Genomic DNA, 15,715 nt, shown 5'->3' on the forward strand with positions numbered 1-15,715 from the left:
ATTGATATAATCAAAGGGAAATAGGTCTGTATTTTAATAAGACTGTTCCATAACTGTTCCACTTTCATTAGAAATGGTTGAAAAATCAGGTTTTTATATTTTTTATAATAAGTCTTGCTGCTTCTAAAAAGGGTTTTCAGTCTGACTTAGTGACTTGAGAATTCTAAAAAATAAGAAATGAGTTCTAAAAAATACTTATTTCAACTGCAATTTCTCACTACTGAATAACCACTGCTTTTAGTGATTTTTAATAATATTTAATGCAATAACTGGCTTCCTATTTTCATATTTTAGTAATAGTACTAGGTACTTTTGTTTTTATGTAGTGAGTACTCTTACAGAAAAAGAGTGGGAAATTATTCTGTAATTAAAAAGAAATCAGACTTGACAATTTTAACAAGGATGTTTAAATATTTCGGAAAAAAATTGTATGCTCTTATTTGTGTTAAAGCTTACATGAGTTTCTAACATAATGTAATTGAAGGCAGCACTGTTACTAAAAACATTTCAATAACAAAAGATCCTTCTGGCTCTGCTGAGCCCTTAACATCCCATATGTAACAGAAATGAGAGAAGAAAGCAACAAGCTGTTTTCTTTAGCTTTTTACCACTGACTGAGAGCCAACCTCCATGTTGTGGTTGAAATTTGTGGTGAACTTGGTGAAAACTCTTACAGTTGTGCATCTGATTGGAAAAGTTGGTGGGAGCTGGAATGCTGCTGTTTGAATGTCCACATTGCTCCATGGTGTTAAAGCACAGGTATAGATTTTAGGACTATAGAAAGTAACAGTAGATATCAATAATTGCAATGTTCTGTTAGGTCCTTTCTAGTTTGTGAGGGTTGCAACTACCCCAGGATATCCCTCTGTGTGTGGTTATTCAAACCTCATAGTAGTGGATAACTACTTTATTTTGGGATTAGGCTATGATAGAATGTTTGAACAATCTCCTTCTTTTCCCCAAATTAACGTGTTGTCAAAAAAAAAAAAGAAAGGCAAGTCTTTTTGTGGCACAGAACAAGTGCATCATTTCTGCTTTTGAAATCAGTGGGAGGTGGAGCCGTGACTCAATCTATACAGCTCTTCTTCCCGGCCACAGTTGGTTGGAAAATACTGTGATCCAGGAGCATCTATGCGTTGGGAGGCATACAGACTGGAGCATTAGTGTTACCTTCTATAAAGCAGAGAAAATGGGATCATCGGCCTATTCCCCTTTGGTAAGAGAAAATCAGCGGTGGGGCAGGAGGATCTGTTCGAGTGTCTTGGTTGAGATTCATGAAAAGCAAGTGCTTGGGGAATTTTGATCCTTAAACGTAAAATGCATCTACAGTGGGCAAATTTATTAGTAAAAGCAGCAGATAGATGGTCTTGGTGAGATGGAGATATATCCTATCATGAAGAGTAGAAATGGTAGGGCCCCCTGATACTGCCATGGTGTATCTGAGTAGAAACTGAAAATGACTGCTGGGTCTTATTACCGGTCCCTCTCTTGGCTCTTTGTCCCCAGGATCGATTCATCCGAGCAAACCCACACAGGAAGGTTGGGATCAGGAGGAGGAATCATGAAAGGCCATATAGCACTGAAGATGAGGTACTGTACAGCTGCACGGACAAAGCTGCAGGGTATAAAGGATGGCTGTGCTACCTGCAGTCTTCCATGAGCTGTTCCTGTCTCTCCCTAAGTTTAACTGTTGCTGTTGTGAGAGGGAATATTTGTTTCTTCTGTGAGTATGCTCTCTAGAGTGCAGAACATTTTCCGTGACTTACGGATTGGGAAGGCAATGAACTTGTGGTTTAAATGCTGGGCAAGGAACTGGGAGAGCTGGATTTTAGTCTTGGTTTATTGTGGCATCATTACATGATGGTAATCATATCTCGTAACACCCAAGGCTTAGTCTTTTAATTGTTTTTCCTTTACTTTATGGAGGCATATCAGTAGATAAAATGGATTATTCCAGTGTCTGCCACTTTTCTAAACACTAATTTTTATGAAGATGAACTGGTAAAAGGTGTTGGAAGGTGCTGAATATGGTACATACTGGATAAGTTAGAAATTGTTCTGTTTTCTGAGTAATGTCTGGATGAAAAGATATTAAATAACTTAAACAAAAAATAAAAATTGTATGATGTATTTTTTCTCTCCTGAGTTTCCTGAATCTGCTCCCCAGGTGCAAAAGTATGAGGCTAAATCTTTAATAGATCTGGGAGAACAGTGAATTCACTAACTGCTAGCACTATAGAATAATAATTAGGTTTATGTCTGCGTATTTGCTTAGTACTTAAGCCATCTCATGAATGAGTTTTCTCCAAACTCCTGGACATGGGTGGTACTATAGCTGAGAATGAAACATTAATCCTCTGTATTTGGGATGTAAAGTTGACCTTTCAGCAATTTGGATCATATACTCCTTTCATTCTCTGTCTCCAGAAACACTGCTGCCAAAAATTCTGCTGAAGCTTTAGTGATTCCTGCTTTCTTGAGTTCTAGTTTTCTAACAAACCCTGGTTTATATACATATATCAGTTCTCCATGCTGTGTTAATGTGGTTTCATTTTGAATAATGAAGACCCTAGCTATGAATAACAGGTTATCTTTACTCAGTGTCACACAGTGCCAAAAAAGAGAAAACAATACAGCTTCTTCAGTCTTATGTAATTTCAGATTTGCACTGAAATGCGAGAGCTGCCTTATAGGGAGCTGTCCTATGTGTGAACTGGAAGAAATCTCTGATTTCAGCCTACTTTGTGCTGGTATAACTGAAGAGTTTTGGAATCCTGTACTGGACTGTTCCACTTCTAGAACTATTCTTGCCCTCTTTTAGTCCTTTATTTCCTTTTAAGGGTCAGGTATTTTGGTATAGTGAAGAACGTTATGGTGTTACATACCCCATAGCCAGATTGCCAGTAGCAGTGATATCTTGACCAGGGCATTCTAATACGGAGGGTGTCTTGTCCTGTTCTGCAGAAATGTTACATGGCAGATGGACAGCAGTCCCTGCTGGAGGAATGAGGGCATCTCGTTGTCCCCAGGCTGGCACACTGGGCAGTGCTTTGCTGTAATCTAAGATGCTGAAATTTAAGCAGCGAACCCTGTAGTTTAAAAGTAGCTGGGCTTTAAATGGGCAATTATTGAATGACTTTTCAGATGAAAACTATCTTGTGATATTTCTTCCTACTCCTTGCATGAAAACTTAACCTCCAAAACCTAAATCTTTAGACAACTGAATCTTAAACATAACTGGAATCTGACATGATATAATGTCAAATAAAAAGGAAGTATTTCTTCTCAGAAAATGTCTCAAATAGTTAAAATGAAAGCATATTCACTACATTAGTGAGAGATTGGCCTTTGTGATGCTATGGAATAGGTTATGTTATCTATATCTGAGTTATTTGCTAATATTGCTAATAATTAAGGCTTTTTTTCATTGTTCTGCAGCTGGAAGTACCTCAGTTGTGCTGGCTTACTGTAACAATTAAAAGCATGAGAAATGTCCGCAAAGCAGATCTGTGTAAGTATCACTGATGGTCTGCTTATAGGTTAGCAAGAAAATGACTGCCATCTGATTTTAATGCTCTTGTGCACCTGTTGCTTGGATTACAATAATATCTATTTTTTTTGGCTGAAGAAGTTGTATCTGTTTTAATTTTCATTTAAACTCGAAATGATCTGGAAAACAGTTAACAACAGAAGCTAAATAGAATAGAAGTTCAGTGTTGGGAAAGTAGTTATCCTTCCCTTAACTGGTTGCTCTGTGATATTTCCCTTTCTCCTAACTCTTCAGTGCCCCTATCCTTGATTGGGAAAAAGAAATAATAACAAAGTACTGCTGTACTAATCAAGCAACTTTTTGTTAACACAGGGAGCCAAACTGATTGCTATGTCAAGCTGTGGCTGCCGACAGCTTCATGTCAGGAAGCCCGGACAAGAACTGTACGCAACTGCAGGAATCCTGTCTGGAACGAAACTTTCCACTTCGTGATACAAAGTGAAGTAAAGGTGGGATCTGTGGCTATGATAAGGAGCAGGTGCTTTCTAAAGGGGGCATCTTCACCTGCTGCGTGCAGACTCTTTATGAGAGTCTTGAGGCTCACACAGCTTGAACTCAGTTACACTGAAGAATAGGATGGTAACAGGAAAAATGAGTGTAAGCTCAGAAGGTTATGGAACATTTGAAATAAAGCTGAATGCTTCTTTCTGTCCCAGAGCAGTTGTAAAAAACTGCTAAAATGTTTGTAGAGTTAGCAGAAACAGATGAGCAGTCAGAGTGAAAGTGATACAAGGCCTAGAGAGAGGGTCAGCATCTTATGGTATAGTAGTGCTGCATCTTCTCATGCTCTTATGGGTATTCTGAGCCTTGAGGGACTGCAAGGGAAATCCCTACAATTGAAATCCAGTTAAAAGAATTTGTTCATGTGCTTTAACTTCTATTTGCAAAGGGCTAAGTTTTTTCCCTTTTTTATTACTTTTTGCTGAAATGTCAAAATTTCTCAAGGTGGTAACTGTGAATCCACAAAAGATCTGATAAACAGCATGTTCTGTCCAGTGCATGTTACCATCGTGCCTGTCACTTAATGCTGCCTGTCCTTTGACCTCTTGTTCATTGCCAGATCTGATGACTAGGTAGTCCCTGACTCTGCAGTCTGAGCCGCAGGGGCTGTGAGCTGAGCTCCACACTGTCTCAGGAATCTGTCCACGTTGAACAACATGAGGTTTGCAGGTTGGCTCTTACTAGAGCTTCCTTTTGGGCTCAGCAGTCCCAGAATATATATTTTACCTCCTTCTCTGCCTCTCTCCTCAGAACATCCTGGAGATGTCAGTCTGTGATGAGGATATTTTTACACCAGATGATCAGCTTATGACTGTTCGCTTTGATGTAGCTAAAATCCAACCTGGAGAAAAAATTCACTTGAATTTTGAGTTAAATACAGAGGTGAGTGGACAGATAAAATAATACTCTTGCTCAGAATTTTGTCCCATTAAAGTTGTTCTCACACAGAAAGACTTTGTTAAAAGGATATAAATAAAAAGTTAAAAACAGAGAGAGCAAAAAATGAAGAAGCTGATGATTAGGGATCTCATTGCTGTTGTAGGAGACTGACAGGGGTGGGAACAAACCTGACCCCTTTCCAGGCAGCTAGGGGGTATTTTCTCTCAGCTTCATTAGGAATTTTGTCCTACTCTTTCAGATAATGTGCTTGGTAATGAAGCATTTCATTCTAATGATAGCATCTTAGGTTTTTTTTCTCCTTCTGATAAACGACTTTAAGAAAAAAGTCTCAGCAACTCTGTTTATGCTCTTTTGCTGTAGGGTTAAAAATTTCTTTTAGAATGGCTGAGCCAGCACAGAATGGACAGGCCTTGATGAATGAGAATCTCATCTGTATTTTATTTTTTCTTCTAGGTCAGTGTCTGACCTAAGAGTTTTACTTGCTGCTTGTATCTCAAAGAATATTGTGTTTGATTGTATTAAACTGGAGATAAAGAGTATCTTATTAAATGTTATGTGGGTGAAGTTGCTAAGAGGACAGGTGGAGAAATCAAACTCATCTTTTAAGAGAGCAGAATACATACTCAGTTTACTTTCTGAAAATGTAGCATTTTCTCTATTTGGAGGGTGTGTAGTAGTGGAACTTCAGGGCTTTTTCATGCCTCTGACAAGGGCTTCAGTTTACAGTTCCTAGGAACTGGTGTGCTCCACTTATTTCTAAACCACTGTGTCAGGCTCTTTGGAAAATCCTCTTGCCTGCTTTTTGTATTACTATTGCTTTGAAGAGTGTTTATTAACTACTCTTCTAGAAGGCCAGTCCTTACTAAGGATTGCTTAAGAAACCTGTTCCAGCTGGCTACAGCCTTCCTTAGAAAAAGCCTCATGTGACTGATATTGTTTGAGGTGTGATTCAAGCCGTGAGTTTGCTCTGAGGCATGTGCTGGGTTGTCTTAACCCACTGGTTTAGCAAGGTGGAAGTAGGGGAGGTCAGACAAAGTGAGCTGTGTCTCAGGAATGTCTTGGTCAAGCTGTCCTTCTTTGAATCACGATGAATCGATGCCTATGAGGCATCACAGGTTATGGTCTGTACATGGAGTTTTGGAAGACTTAGGATTATTTTTTTTTAAAGTGACTTAGTAATGGAACAGGCTGGGCAACCTTAATAATAGGTTGTACTGACACCTCTGCCCATAATGATTTCTTTCATCTATCAACGTATCCTAGAAGAAGGGCTGAGGAGGTCAGATGGGTAATGTCAGAACAGCAGGATTGCTTTGCTGTGCCTCTTGCTCACTGTGACCTAACAAGTCTTTGCATTTTTATGCTCTGGGTTTTTCACCCACAAAAACGTGACTGGGACTTAATAGAAATATAATTTGTATGAGTGTGTGTAAAACATCATAATAAGAGTGGGAACATAAGGAAAGCACTATTAGGCAAGTATTCTGAGCCATGGTCTTCTGAACCTTGTTTCTGCTGTTCTTTGGACAAGGTTGAAACAGACTGTCATTGAGTTTGGATAGTACAGACTGGTCACAATCTGATACTTTATACAGTCTTTCTTGCATCTGTGCAAGGTGACTGCTTTCTAAAATCTGTGTCCCAGCCTTCTATTACAGATTTTTGCAAACAATCTAATTCTCATGAAACTTTGGGAGAAATTAGCAAGCACAATCATCTGCTGCTGGGTTACATACCACAGATCCAGCCCTCAGAGGAGCCATCAGAGATGTCTCCTTCACTGATGTGAACTAGTAAATACAAATTTACTCTTCACCTTTACTGTAGTGATGATTTTACCATGGCAGCTGCATTATCACACTTGCCTTCGTTTTCACAGTAATTTCACAAAGTTAAAGTATGTGTGCAGCCAGACAAAAGCAATATTTTGCAGTAAATGTTAGTTGTTCTGAATATGAATGAAAAAATGTTGCCATCACTTGTCATAAAGAGATTTATATCTTCCAATAATTAATGTTTTCCTCCCTGTGGGTGATATAGAAGATCTCTCTGATACATGTTTTTTGTGTGATATTTCCTGGATTGGCAGTATCCCATACAGCAAGCAGCAAATGGCTGGAGTCAAGTAATACAGTTATTCAATCCTTCTTGTGTTGTTGATGTGTTACTCTCTCTGTTGCTATTCTTGTTCTTATATTTTTCCCTCTCTTTACTCTTGATTTGTCTCTCATGAGTTCTTTCCCTGATTCCCCTTCACAGCTCCAGTCATCTCTCTTCTTCCCTTCACCCTGGTGGTTTTTAGTTTCCAACTTGGTCCCTTCTCCCACCTTTTTTTTAATATTTAATCACTATACTCTGCAAATTATTTTGTTTTAACCAAGACACACTGCTCATTTATTCACCATACTAGATCCATTCATTCTTAAGTATGTTCTACATTATTCACCTCTTATACCTCCCTTTCTTGGCATTGACTGACTCATGCCTTATCCTACTAATAAATGCATAATGGGACCTTCACTCCCTATTCCGTGATACTTAATTCTCTTCCTTTTGTGGGGAGAGCTGGTTGGTAAACAGTAGAGCAGTGGGGAGACTTGAAATGAAAGGGTGGCCACAGAAGACTCCATCCACTTACATTATGATGTAGAGAGAGTGGGAATAAAAAAACTTTGCAAGAGAAGGTTATAAAAATTCATCAGAGCCCTATCAAAGGAAAATATTTTTTCATTCATTTTCTTTAAATTAAAAATAAATCTTATTTTCAGAACCAGGAAGAACTAGAAGTGGAATTTCTACTGGAAAACATGTGAGTAAAGCCTAAATGTTACAGAATTTGTCATCAGAAAACTGCATTTTTAGAGAGTGGTAATGCAGCACTGGGAAAATTGCCCCACATACTGGTGCTCAGAGATCGTATTTCAACATCTTCCCATGGTTGCTTTTCTCTCCTGAATTTGGTGAAATCCTTCCTTGAGTGATAGTCTCATTTATTATTTATAGCTGAGAGAGAGTGTTTATTTTGTAATTCAGCCTAAGGAGAGATGATACTGCTCAGGAGAGGTAAGAAAGAATGAGTGTCCCTGGGAGGTATGGGACTGTGACCTGACAGTGACCACGAGAAAGAGGGGAAAGATAGAAGTGCTGATGGTACTTGCTAACTAGAAAAACTGAGCTCAGAGAACTATTTGCTTTTAAAAGCTTATTTTTTATATACCCACTTTTAAATAAACCTTTTCGGTTTTGCTTTTCAGCCCAGGTGTATCTGAGAAGATCATTACTAATGGCGTACTAGTGGTAATTTTTTTTATTCTAATGGTCTTATGATATGGCAGAACTAAAGGATGTGGTTGGAATAGCTATGCCTTTAGGCATAGCCTTTATTCTGTTTCAGATGAGACACAGGTGTGGTTGTGAAGTTTTGAATTTGTTTGGGGCTGTAGTGCGTTCTGTGTTGGGAGAGACTTGGACCAGCACTCTGCCACAATGCCAGTGAGGTGCTCAGTGTTGACATGGCAGTAAACAAGGAAAATTGGTAAGGGAGTGAACCAATGTGACTGCAAGGTTGACTACTGAATGTCTACCCTGGAGTCAAAGATTCTATTCATACCATGTCCAAGTGTGTGTTGCTCCTTTGCTGCTACTTCCTCTTATGCAGCAGCGTCTTGGGAAGTTTCACCTTCATCTGAAAAGTATTAAAGTATAGGCCCATCAGTCCAGTTGTTCTGCAGAGCTGTAGGTATCCTTCAGCTCACTCTTCTGTAGATAAAATTTAAAGCATGGCCTAGCTAGGGAGAAAAATTTCTTGTGTTAACTGTTGGGAATTGAATGGTATTTAAATGTAGTGGGACAGATCTCTTATTATATTGGCTCCCTTGACAACAGTACTGCTTGCAATATTTTTACAAGATAATCTGCTTCTACAATGTCTTTATGTCTATAGACTATCATGACTCATGGCTGAGTGCAGTGTTTCTGTAGGATCCCTAGGTCCTCAGTGAGAATCCTGAACTCTTTCTGTGACCAGTGATTTTATTGCTTATCTTTTCCAGTCTCGCGAAGTTTCCTGTTTGGAAGTACATGTGAATGAAACAAAAATGAAGAACTCTTACACAGGTGAGGTTACTGATTTAAATTGTTTGTCACTGCTTTTTATGCTATGGGAAATGCAGCTGAATCTAGATAAATACTTGATCTGTTTTAGTCTCTTTTGCATCAGAGCTGCTTGGGGATTGAGGTGTTTCCTGAATTACCTAGTTGCTAATAGTGAGAATCCTCTGAAGATGGCATAACTGTGTAGCTTAAGGGAAACTGCGAAGGTTCTCCCAAGGCTGGGAGACTTGGAAACATCACTGCAGTGTGATGGAACTGAAATATTGTGGTGAGAACAGAAAGCAGAATAAGGGAGACACAATTCTCAGGAGGGCAAAGACTACAGTGGAAACTCAGGCAGTGTGAATGCTGCTAGTGGTGTCCACTGGTCTAACATATGCTCTCTGTCACTTGGCAGGGTGTCAAAAATGAATGGTTTAGATTGCTTAAAGAATCACTGGCAAAGGTATCAGCTAAAGCAGGTTTAATATAAATTTGCGAAAGTGCAAGAAAACTTGATTGCAAGGTTCACTCTATTACTACATACATGAAACACACAAAGGAAAATCAGATTAGAATCAGTCTAAAATTATTTACGTGGAAACTGGGGATGCAAAAGGCTAAAGATGGAAAAGGGTAAGGATGCCAAGGAGTGAGGGAGACCCTTCCATTGAGTCGTGAGGTTCAGAGTGGACCTCCTTGCCAAACTTAGTCTCAGACTTGATCACAGCTTATCCCTAAAGGATTTAGTGGCACTTAATCATTGTCTAATTTAACATTTACAAAATGATTCAATAGCATTTGCTGTAAGCACTAAAGTAAGTAATTTAATTATGAGTGTAAGATGGTAACATTCATACTGCACCTGCTGTGGGGTATTTAAATCAATTCACACATGCATGCACACAAATAAGTATGGACAAAGGTACCTGTTAAAAATTCTCCTGGAGGTCAGTGAAATACTTATGGTCAGATGCCTTTGCATCTCTCAGTGGGTGAAAGATTGAGCCTAGAGGACAGATCGGCCTAGACCCTATTGCCAGCTTTTGGGATCAGTCCTCTAAGTATCACTAACTTGAGAGCTGGAGAAGGCATCCTGCTTAGATGGGGATGCTGGTGCAGCCTGCTGCAGTTCAGGTGAGTTCAAAAGGCCTCACTTAGGACTGCTGTTTATAAGGTCTCAAGGTGATTGGCTTCAGCCATCATTCAATTTCCATCCTGGCTGCCATGTGTGTCAGTAGTTAGCAGAGTTTTCCTTGAAAAGTCCAGTAACAATAATATTCTTCCACCTGGGCTGTGATTCAGACAAAGTTAAGGTTCCAAGGCTGCTTATTAGACAACAGCAGTTTGTTAGGTGACAGAAGTTTGTGGGAACAGACAGTGTTTCTGATTAGCTCAAGGGGAGCTTAACTGCCCAAGAGCATCAAGGCTGAGAATTCCTGAGATAGTAGCGAGGCTCCAGGAAGAGGGAGTAAGGGCAGGGGATGCATAGGGGAGAAGCTGCCTATGCACTGTGTGGTGCAATGCTGCACCAGCCTTCTGCTTTATCAGTCTGGCCCTTGTGCACACTGGTTAGGGGGGAGGAAAAACATTGCATATCAAGACTGAAACTTTACTTGAGGCATTTTTATTTCTTATTTTTCAGGGCTAGTTAACATCTCTCTGTGGTTTGCTTCTTGTTCTTAGGCAGAGATTTCACGTTCACAATGAAAGGATCCTATGAAGAAACCCAGGATGTTTCCATAGGTCCTCACTCCAGACGGGGAAGCAGTGAAACCACTAGGTTCCACTATATCAAGCACAGTCAACCCAGACTGCTCATGACACTGCCAAAGGAGCATGTTTTCTGTTGTGTATGTTTTGCTTGTGGATGGTGATAACACTTAAAGTAACTTCTGGGAGAAGCATCATGAGTTAACCCTTCTCTGGTATTTTTGTACCTATGGTTTATAAATAATTTTCTCCTTATAACATTTCCCCCCCTATTTATTTCAGCATGGCTCAGCTAGAAGGGGAATAGGTGTAACTAGTCCCCTGGCTGTGCCTCTCCATTCCCTGGACTTGGGAAAGAAAGTGACAGTCATGAGAGTGAGTATCCTTTGACAGCATTTGGAATTCTTTCAACAAGTGTAAACTATATGTGTAATATCTGGTCGGGTATTAATTTTTTTATTAAAAATATACTAGCTGAATTATATGTATGTTCAGCTCTGCATACACTTGGAAATACAACTGTTATTTGAAGAAAAAATAGAATAGTCAGAATTACTGATTGCTTTAAAAGTATTTTAAAAGCAGGATCCTAGTGATGATTGTGTGCTGAAGACCTAAGAAGATATATCATTAAACTATATATTTGAATAATTACTAATACTGTAAAACTTGCTTTTGAAAAATTTCAGTTCTATGAAATATTTATGGTGTTTTCATTCTTGATTTTTAGGGGGAATCTTATGAAGTGTCTGTGAATGAGGAAAATGGGTATATCTTTTATTTCTTTTGAATGATTACTTAGGCCATCTCCTATCCTTTCATAATATCATTTTTAGATGAAAGGAAGCTACAGGTGGGTTCAATCCCTTAGTGGGCTGTTCAGTTAAGATGATCCTTGTGGGTCCCTTCCAAGTTAGAATATTCTGTGAGATTCCTGGTCTTCAAGTAGCTCATTTCAAAACTAAGAATAAAGATAGTAATTGGTTAAAGATGGGGGAAGGGTTAATAAGATGATGCAAGCTTTTGAATTGGTTGGTAAGCGCTTAGAATAGAACAGGTGGTAGCTACTCATGGGGTATAACCAGTCACAATGTTTTTCCTAATGTTGGTGCTTTGTAATTTTGATACTTAAGAATCCCTGTCTTATAACCTTTACCTATAATAGATACACCTTTATGTGTAACACATTTCTGACACGTTTCAATGAAACACATAGACACTAAATTTATTGACTGACTTGCAGACATTTTCTGAAGGGCAACATTACCCCCTACTGATGAGTTAGCTACATTGCAAGCCTTAGTTGCAGGTGGATGATAAACAAGAGATTTCTACTGAATTCAGAGAAGAGGCAAAATAATCTTTTGGTTGAAAAAAAACCCTGAAACAGTAGCCCTGTGAAAATATAAGTTATGGAATTAATGAAGATGCACATGATATTTATAATAATGTACACACTTAATTAAGTGTGATAATAAGACACACACTTAAAAGACATCTTCTGACTGAAGTAGTTGCAGCACAAGTTTTTTGTAGAGATAAGCCTAACTTGATATTAGGGTCCTTTTGCCTGAAGTATGTTAAGTTTAAATAACTGCTTACACTCTCTGTGTGCTTCAGGAAACATATACAGAGCAAGAGAATGTGAAGAGGTGTCCAGATATCAGAGCTCAATGTGAAACAGCTTGAATTCAGTTAAATTCTTTGGTTTTAATAAGCAGATAATTTTATTTATTTAATTTCCTTATGATTGTGTGAAATAGTTCAGGACATAATTTTGGCCTAAAATCTCCACAGGAAGGCAGAAATAGAGTGTCTGTGACATCTATATACCTTCCTTCATTTGTGCAGGAGAACCTTCATGTACAGGGAAGGATCCTTTCTTTAAACTGGTTTATTGTTATTGCTTTAGAAAAGCCCTACAGGTAATGTCTTGTACTGCTCTTATGCTCTAGTTGCAAAAATTTAGATGTGCGGTTGGGGTTTGATCTGTGTGCAGAAGAGCGGGATTTCATCTGTAAAAGGAAGAAAGTGGTTGCTGCTGCTCTGAAAAATGTTCTTCATCTAGATGAAGACCTGCAGGAAGATGAGGTATGTGGGACAACATCTTGGGAACCTGAAGCATTATGATCCACTTTGAAAGAAGTGGATATGATGTACTTGCATGAGTACCCATATAGCTTTTCCACGTATTTTAGACTACATTATATAGGCCAAATTGTCATTTGCACATATAACCATATCCAAGAATTTTTGACACAGTATGAAAGAGGAACTGTCAGGAGGCTGATTATAGCTCCTTTATTCTCTGCCAACCTCCATCCTCACTCAGGGGCACCCAAAGACCATATTTCTTGACATAAAGGTATGTATAACCAAGGTTGGGGAAATTTGATTGCTCAGACTGAGACCATTTCTCCTGTTCGGTACTTTTCTCTGCTGCTATATAAGGCTTATAGAGGAAGGCTGCAACTCTCCTGTAGCACATTGACATGGTAGCATCTGTCTTATGTGTTTTTCACTGTTACCTCTTGCTTCCTCCTCTCCTGGGGATCCCTGAACTCAGAGGTAGCTGCTGTGTTACTGGAGGACAGTAATCTGCTATGGGGCTGTGGTGCTTGAGCAGGAGTCCGAGAGAATGTGCCTGTGTGGTATTTCTTCCATTGCTCTGTTTGGGTCCCAGCACATCCAAGCTTTGATTCTATATGCAGGACAGCATTTGTCAATCAAGTCAAAGTGCTCATGAACTTAAATAACAAGTAGAATAGAACTTGCTATTATTAAATCAGAATAAAGAGCTATTGAGTCATATTAATTAAAAAACAAACAAACAAACCAGAACCCCCAGGCAGATGGCAAAATACAATGAACACAAGACTAAAGGTAGTGGCATTATATGATCCTAAAACTGAATATTTGTTGTCTCAGTTTTTGATAAGTGCTACCTATGGGGAAAAGGGAGGGTGTCTAACAGAATTGCTGCATCCTTGAGGAAAGTACAATACACATGGCATTAGTATCGGGGAAGGTGGAGGTAATTTGGGTTAGAAAGATGGTGTTAGATCTATAAAGCTTTGCACCATCTGCCTGGAGAATAACAATGTTGCAGAGGAAGAAAAAAATATGCATGCTGCTTTTGCTCTGCTTCTCTGACCTCAGTTTTTAAAACCTCACATTTTAAAATGTGTTTTGAGGCAAAAAGGTGAGGAAAAATTAAAAACATTGAGAAAATCTGAAAATAGATTATGCCATACAAGAACCATACTTAGAGTTTCTGACTCACCAAAGCATCACTGATCAGGAAAATGCTTTCAGCATACACTAAGTCCCACCAAAGTTTACATAACTCAAATACACGCCTAGGCACTACCATGAAGAGGGTGAATTAAATTAAAACCTACCTGAATCAGGTGTTGCTGTTACTTTTTCTGCACAGCCATTACTTCTCTACTTCATCTGGTGATGATCACCTCTTTGTGTGTTGAGCAGGTGCCAGTGGTGGCAGTTGTGACCTCAGCAGGGGGAGTGCGATCCATGACAGCTATGTTTGGCAGTCTTCTGGCTCTCCAGGAGTTAGGTGTTTTGGATTGTATCTCATACATCAGTGGTTTATCTGCCACAACATGGTAAGGAAAGTTGGGCTTGTGCTTGCCATTTGTGTTAGCAAAGTGATAACCTGGTGGAACATTTGCCTTGCTGATGAATTTACGCAGCACAATGCTTGGCTTCCTTTTGGCACTCATTTCCTGGGACTACTTAGTAGTGCTGTAGCCCTTATTTCTTCTAGTTACAAGAAACAAATTGAATGAAAACTACAGTATTTCTATAATTGCACTGAAGTGTTTACAGAAACTAAAAGAAAAAAGCACAAAGCCAGGGTGGTTTACCTGTAACTGTTTTATCTAGTTGCACCAAATCTTCGTTCGCGAAGCCTAACCATGATGAGTTGCACGTTACACTTCAGAAATCCTCCTGTAGTATTTGTCAACTCCTACACATCTCTGAAAAGTAGACTTTAAAAGAAAAGCCCTGAGAAATATGGAATGTGGTGAATCACCAGAACGCTCAGTGCTGACTGCCTTGCACAACTAGGGGGGTTGAGGGATTTAGAAACATTTTGCCTCTGGAGGGCTGTTCTAAAAAGATACATGAGGCAGAACTAGAACAAGTGGTGTGGAGATGAGAGGGGATGACTGGAATCTGCCTGAGCTCTGCGAACTGACAGCTCAAGTCTGGCCCTAAGTATGCCAAGAGTCTGAGGTGACCCACCTGCTGCATGCCCAAGGAGGGGGTTCTCACACTTGGCCAGGGCAATATTCACTGCCGAACTCCAGCTTAATGTTTCACACAGCATCTGATGCAGCTGAGGGAGCCGGCCTCAGACAGAAGCTGTGGCTTGAACCTTGGTAATGAAAGGCTAAATCTAGTAAAAGCTTGTGTTAAGTTATTAGTGTTGCTTTATTACCCTTATGATTCTGATTAAGAAACAAGCTAGGATGATTTTGAATGTATCTGTGCAGCAAAAAGAAATCATTATATGGTCTAAATTCTGCCTGAGCTTTGAACTGCTCTTCTAAGGTAAAAGTTGGAGAGCCAGAGCCCTGTCTAGCCTGAAAAAAACCCAACTCTGTGTGTAATAAGCCCAATGAATTGTCATGTACCCTGTCACGACCCACAGTATCTTTCTTCTATCCAGGACCATGTCAAAGTTATATGAAGATGCAAATTGGTCACAGAAGGATCTCAGAGGGCCAATTAGTGATATCAGGAAACATGTGACCAAGAACAAGCTGCACTGTTTCTCATTGGATGATATGAAATACTATGAAAATGAGCTTTGTGAGAGAAAGCAAGAGGGGCATAAGCTGTCCTTTACAGATTTATGGGGACTCTTCATTAATCGTATGCTACATCATCAGGTATTTTATATTATATATATATATATATATATATATATAT

The 15,715-nt window shown here is 39.2% G+C and overlaps 1 protein-coding gene across 1 annotated transcript in view; it reads left to right on the top strand.

Moving 5' to 3' along the window:
- Window positions 1–1,189: 1,189 nt before the first annotated feature.
- The window catches only part of LOC108493227 (cytosolic phospholipase A2 epsilon-like), a 21,002-nt gene continuing 6,476 nt past the window's right edge, over window positions 1,190–15,715 (top strand). Inside the window, exons 1-14 of the mRNA XM_017806391.1 lie at window positions 1,190–1,216; window positions 1,507–1,590; window positions 3,439–3,511; window positions 3,863–3,999; window positions 4,802–4,933; window positions 7,720–7,760; window positions 8,206–8,248; window positions 9,004–9,067; window positions 10,730–10,896; window positions 11,039–11,131; window positions 11,487–11,524; window positions 12,712–12,847; window positions 14,243–14,382; window positions 15,453–15,675. Coding sequence (XP_017661880.1) covers window positions 1,190–1,216; window positions 1,507–1,590; window positions 3,439–3,511; window positions 3,863–3,999; window positions 4,802–4,933; window positions 7,720–7,760; window positions 8,206–8,248; window positions 9,004–9,067; window positions 10,730–10,896; window positions 11,039–11,131; window positions 11,487–11,524; window positions 12,712–12,847; window positions 14,243–14,382; window positions 15,453–15,675 — 1,398 coding nt within the window. The remainder of the gene's footprint in view (window positions 1,217–1,506; window positions 1,591–3,438; window positions 3,512–3,862; window positions 4,000–4,801; window positions 4,934–7,719; window positions 7,761–8,205; window positions 8,249–9,003; window positions 9,068–10,729; window positions 10,897–11,038; window positions 11,132–11,486; window positions 11,525–12,711; window positions 12,848–14,242; window positions 14,383–15,452; window positions 15,676–15,715) is intronic.

Source organism: Lepidothrix coronata, unplaced genomic scaffold, assembly GCF_001604755.1.
Source record: "Lepidothrix coronata isolate B3197 unplaced genomic scaffold, Lepidothrix_coronata-1.0 Scaffold1, whole genome shotgun sequence".
Lineage (NCBI taxonomy): Eukaryota > Metazoa > Chordata > Aves > Passeriformes > Pipridae > Lepidothrix > Lepidothrix coronata.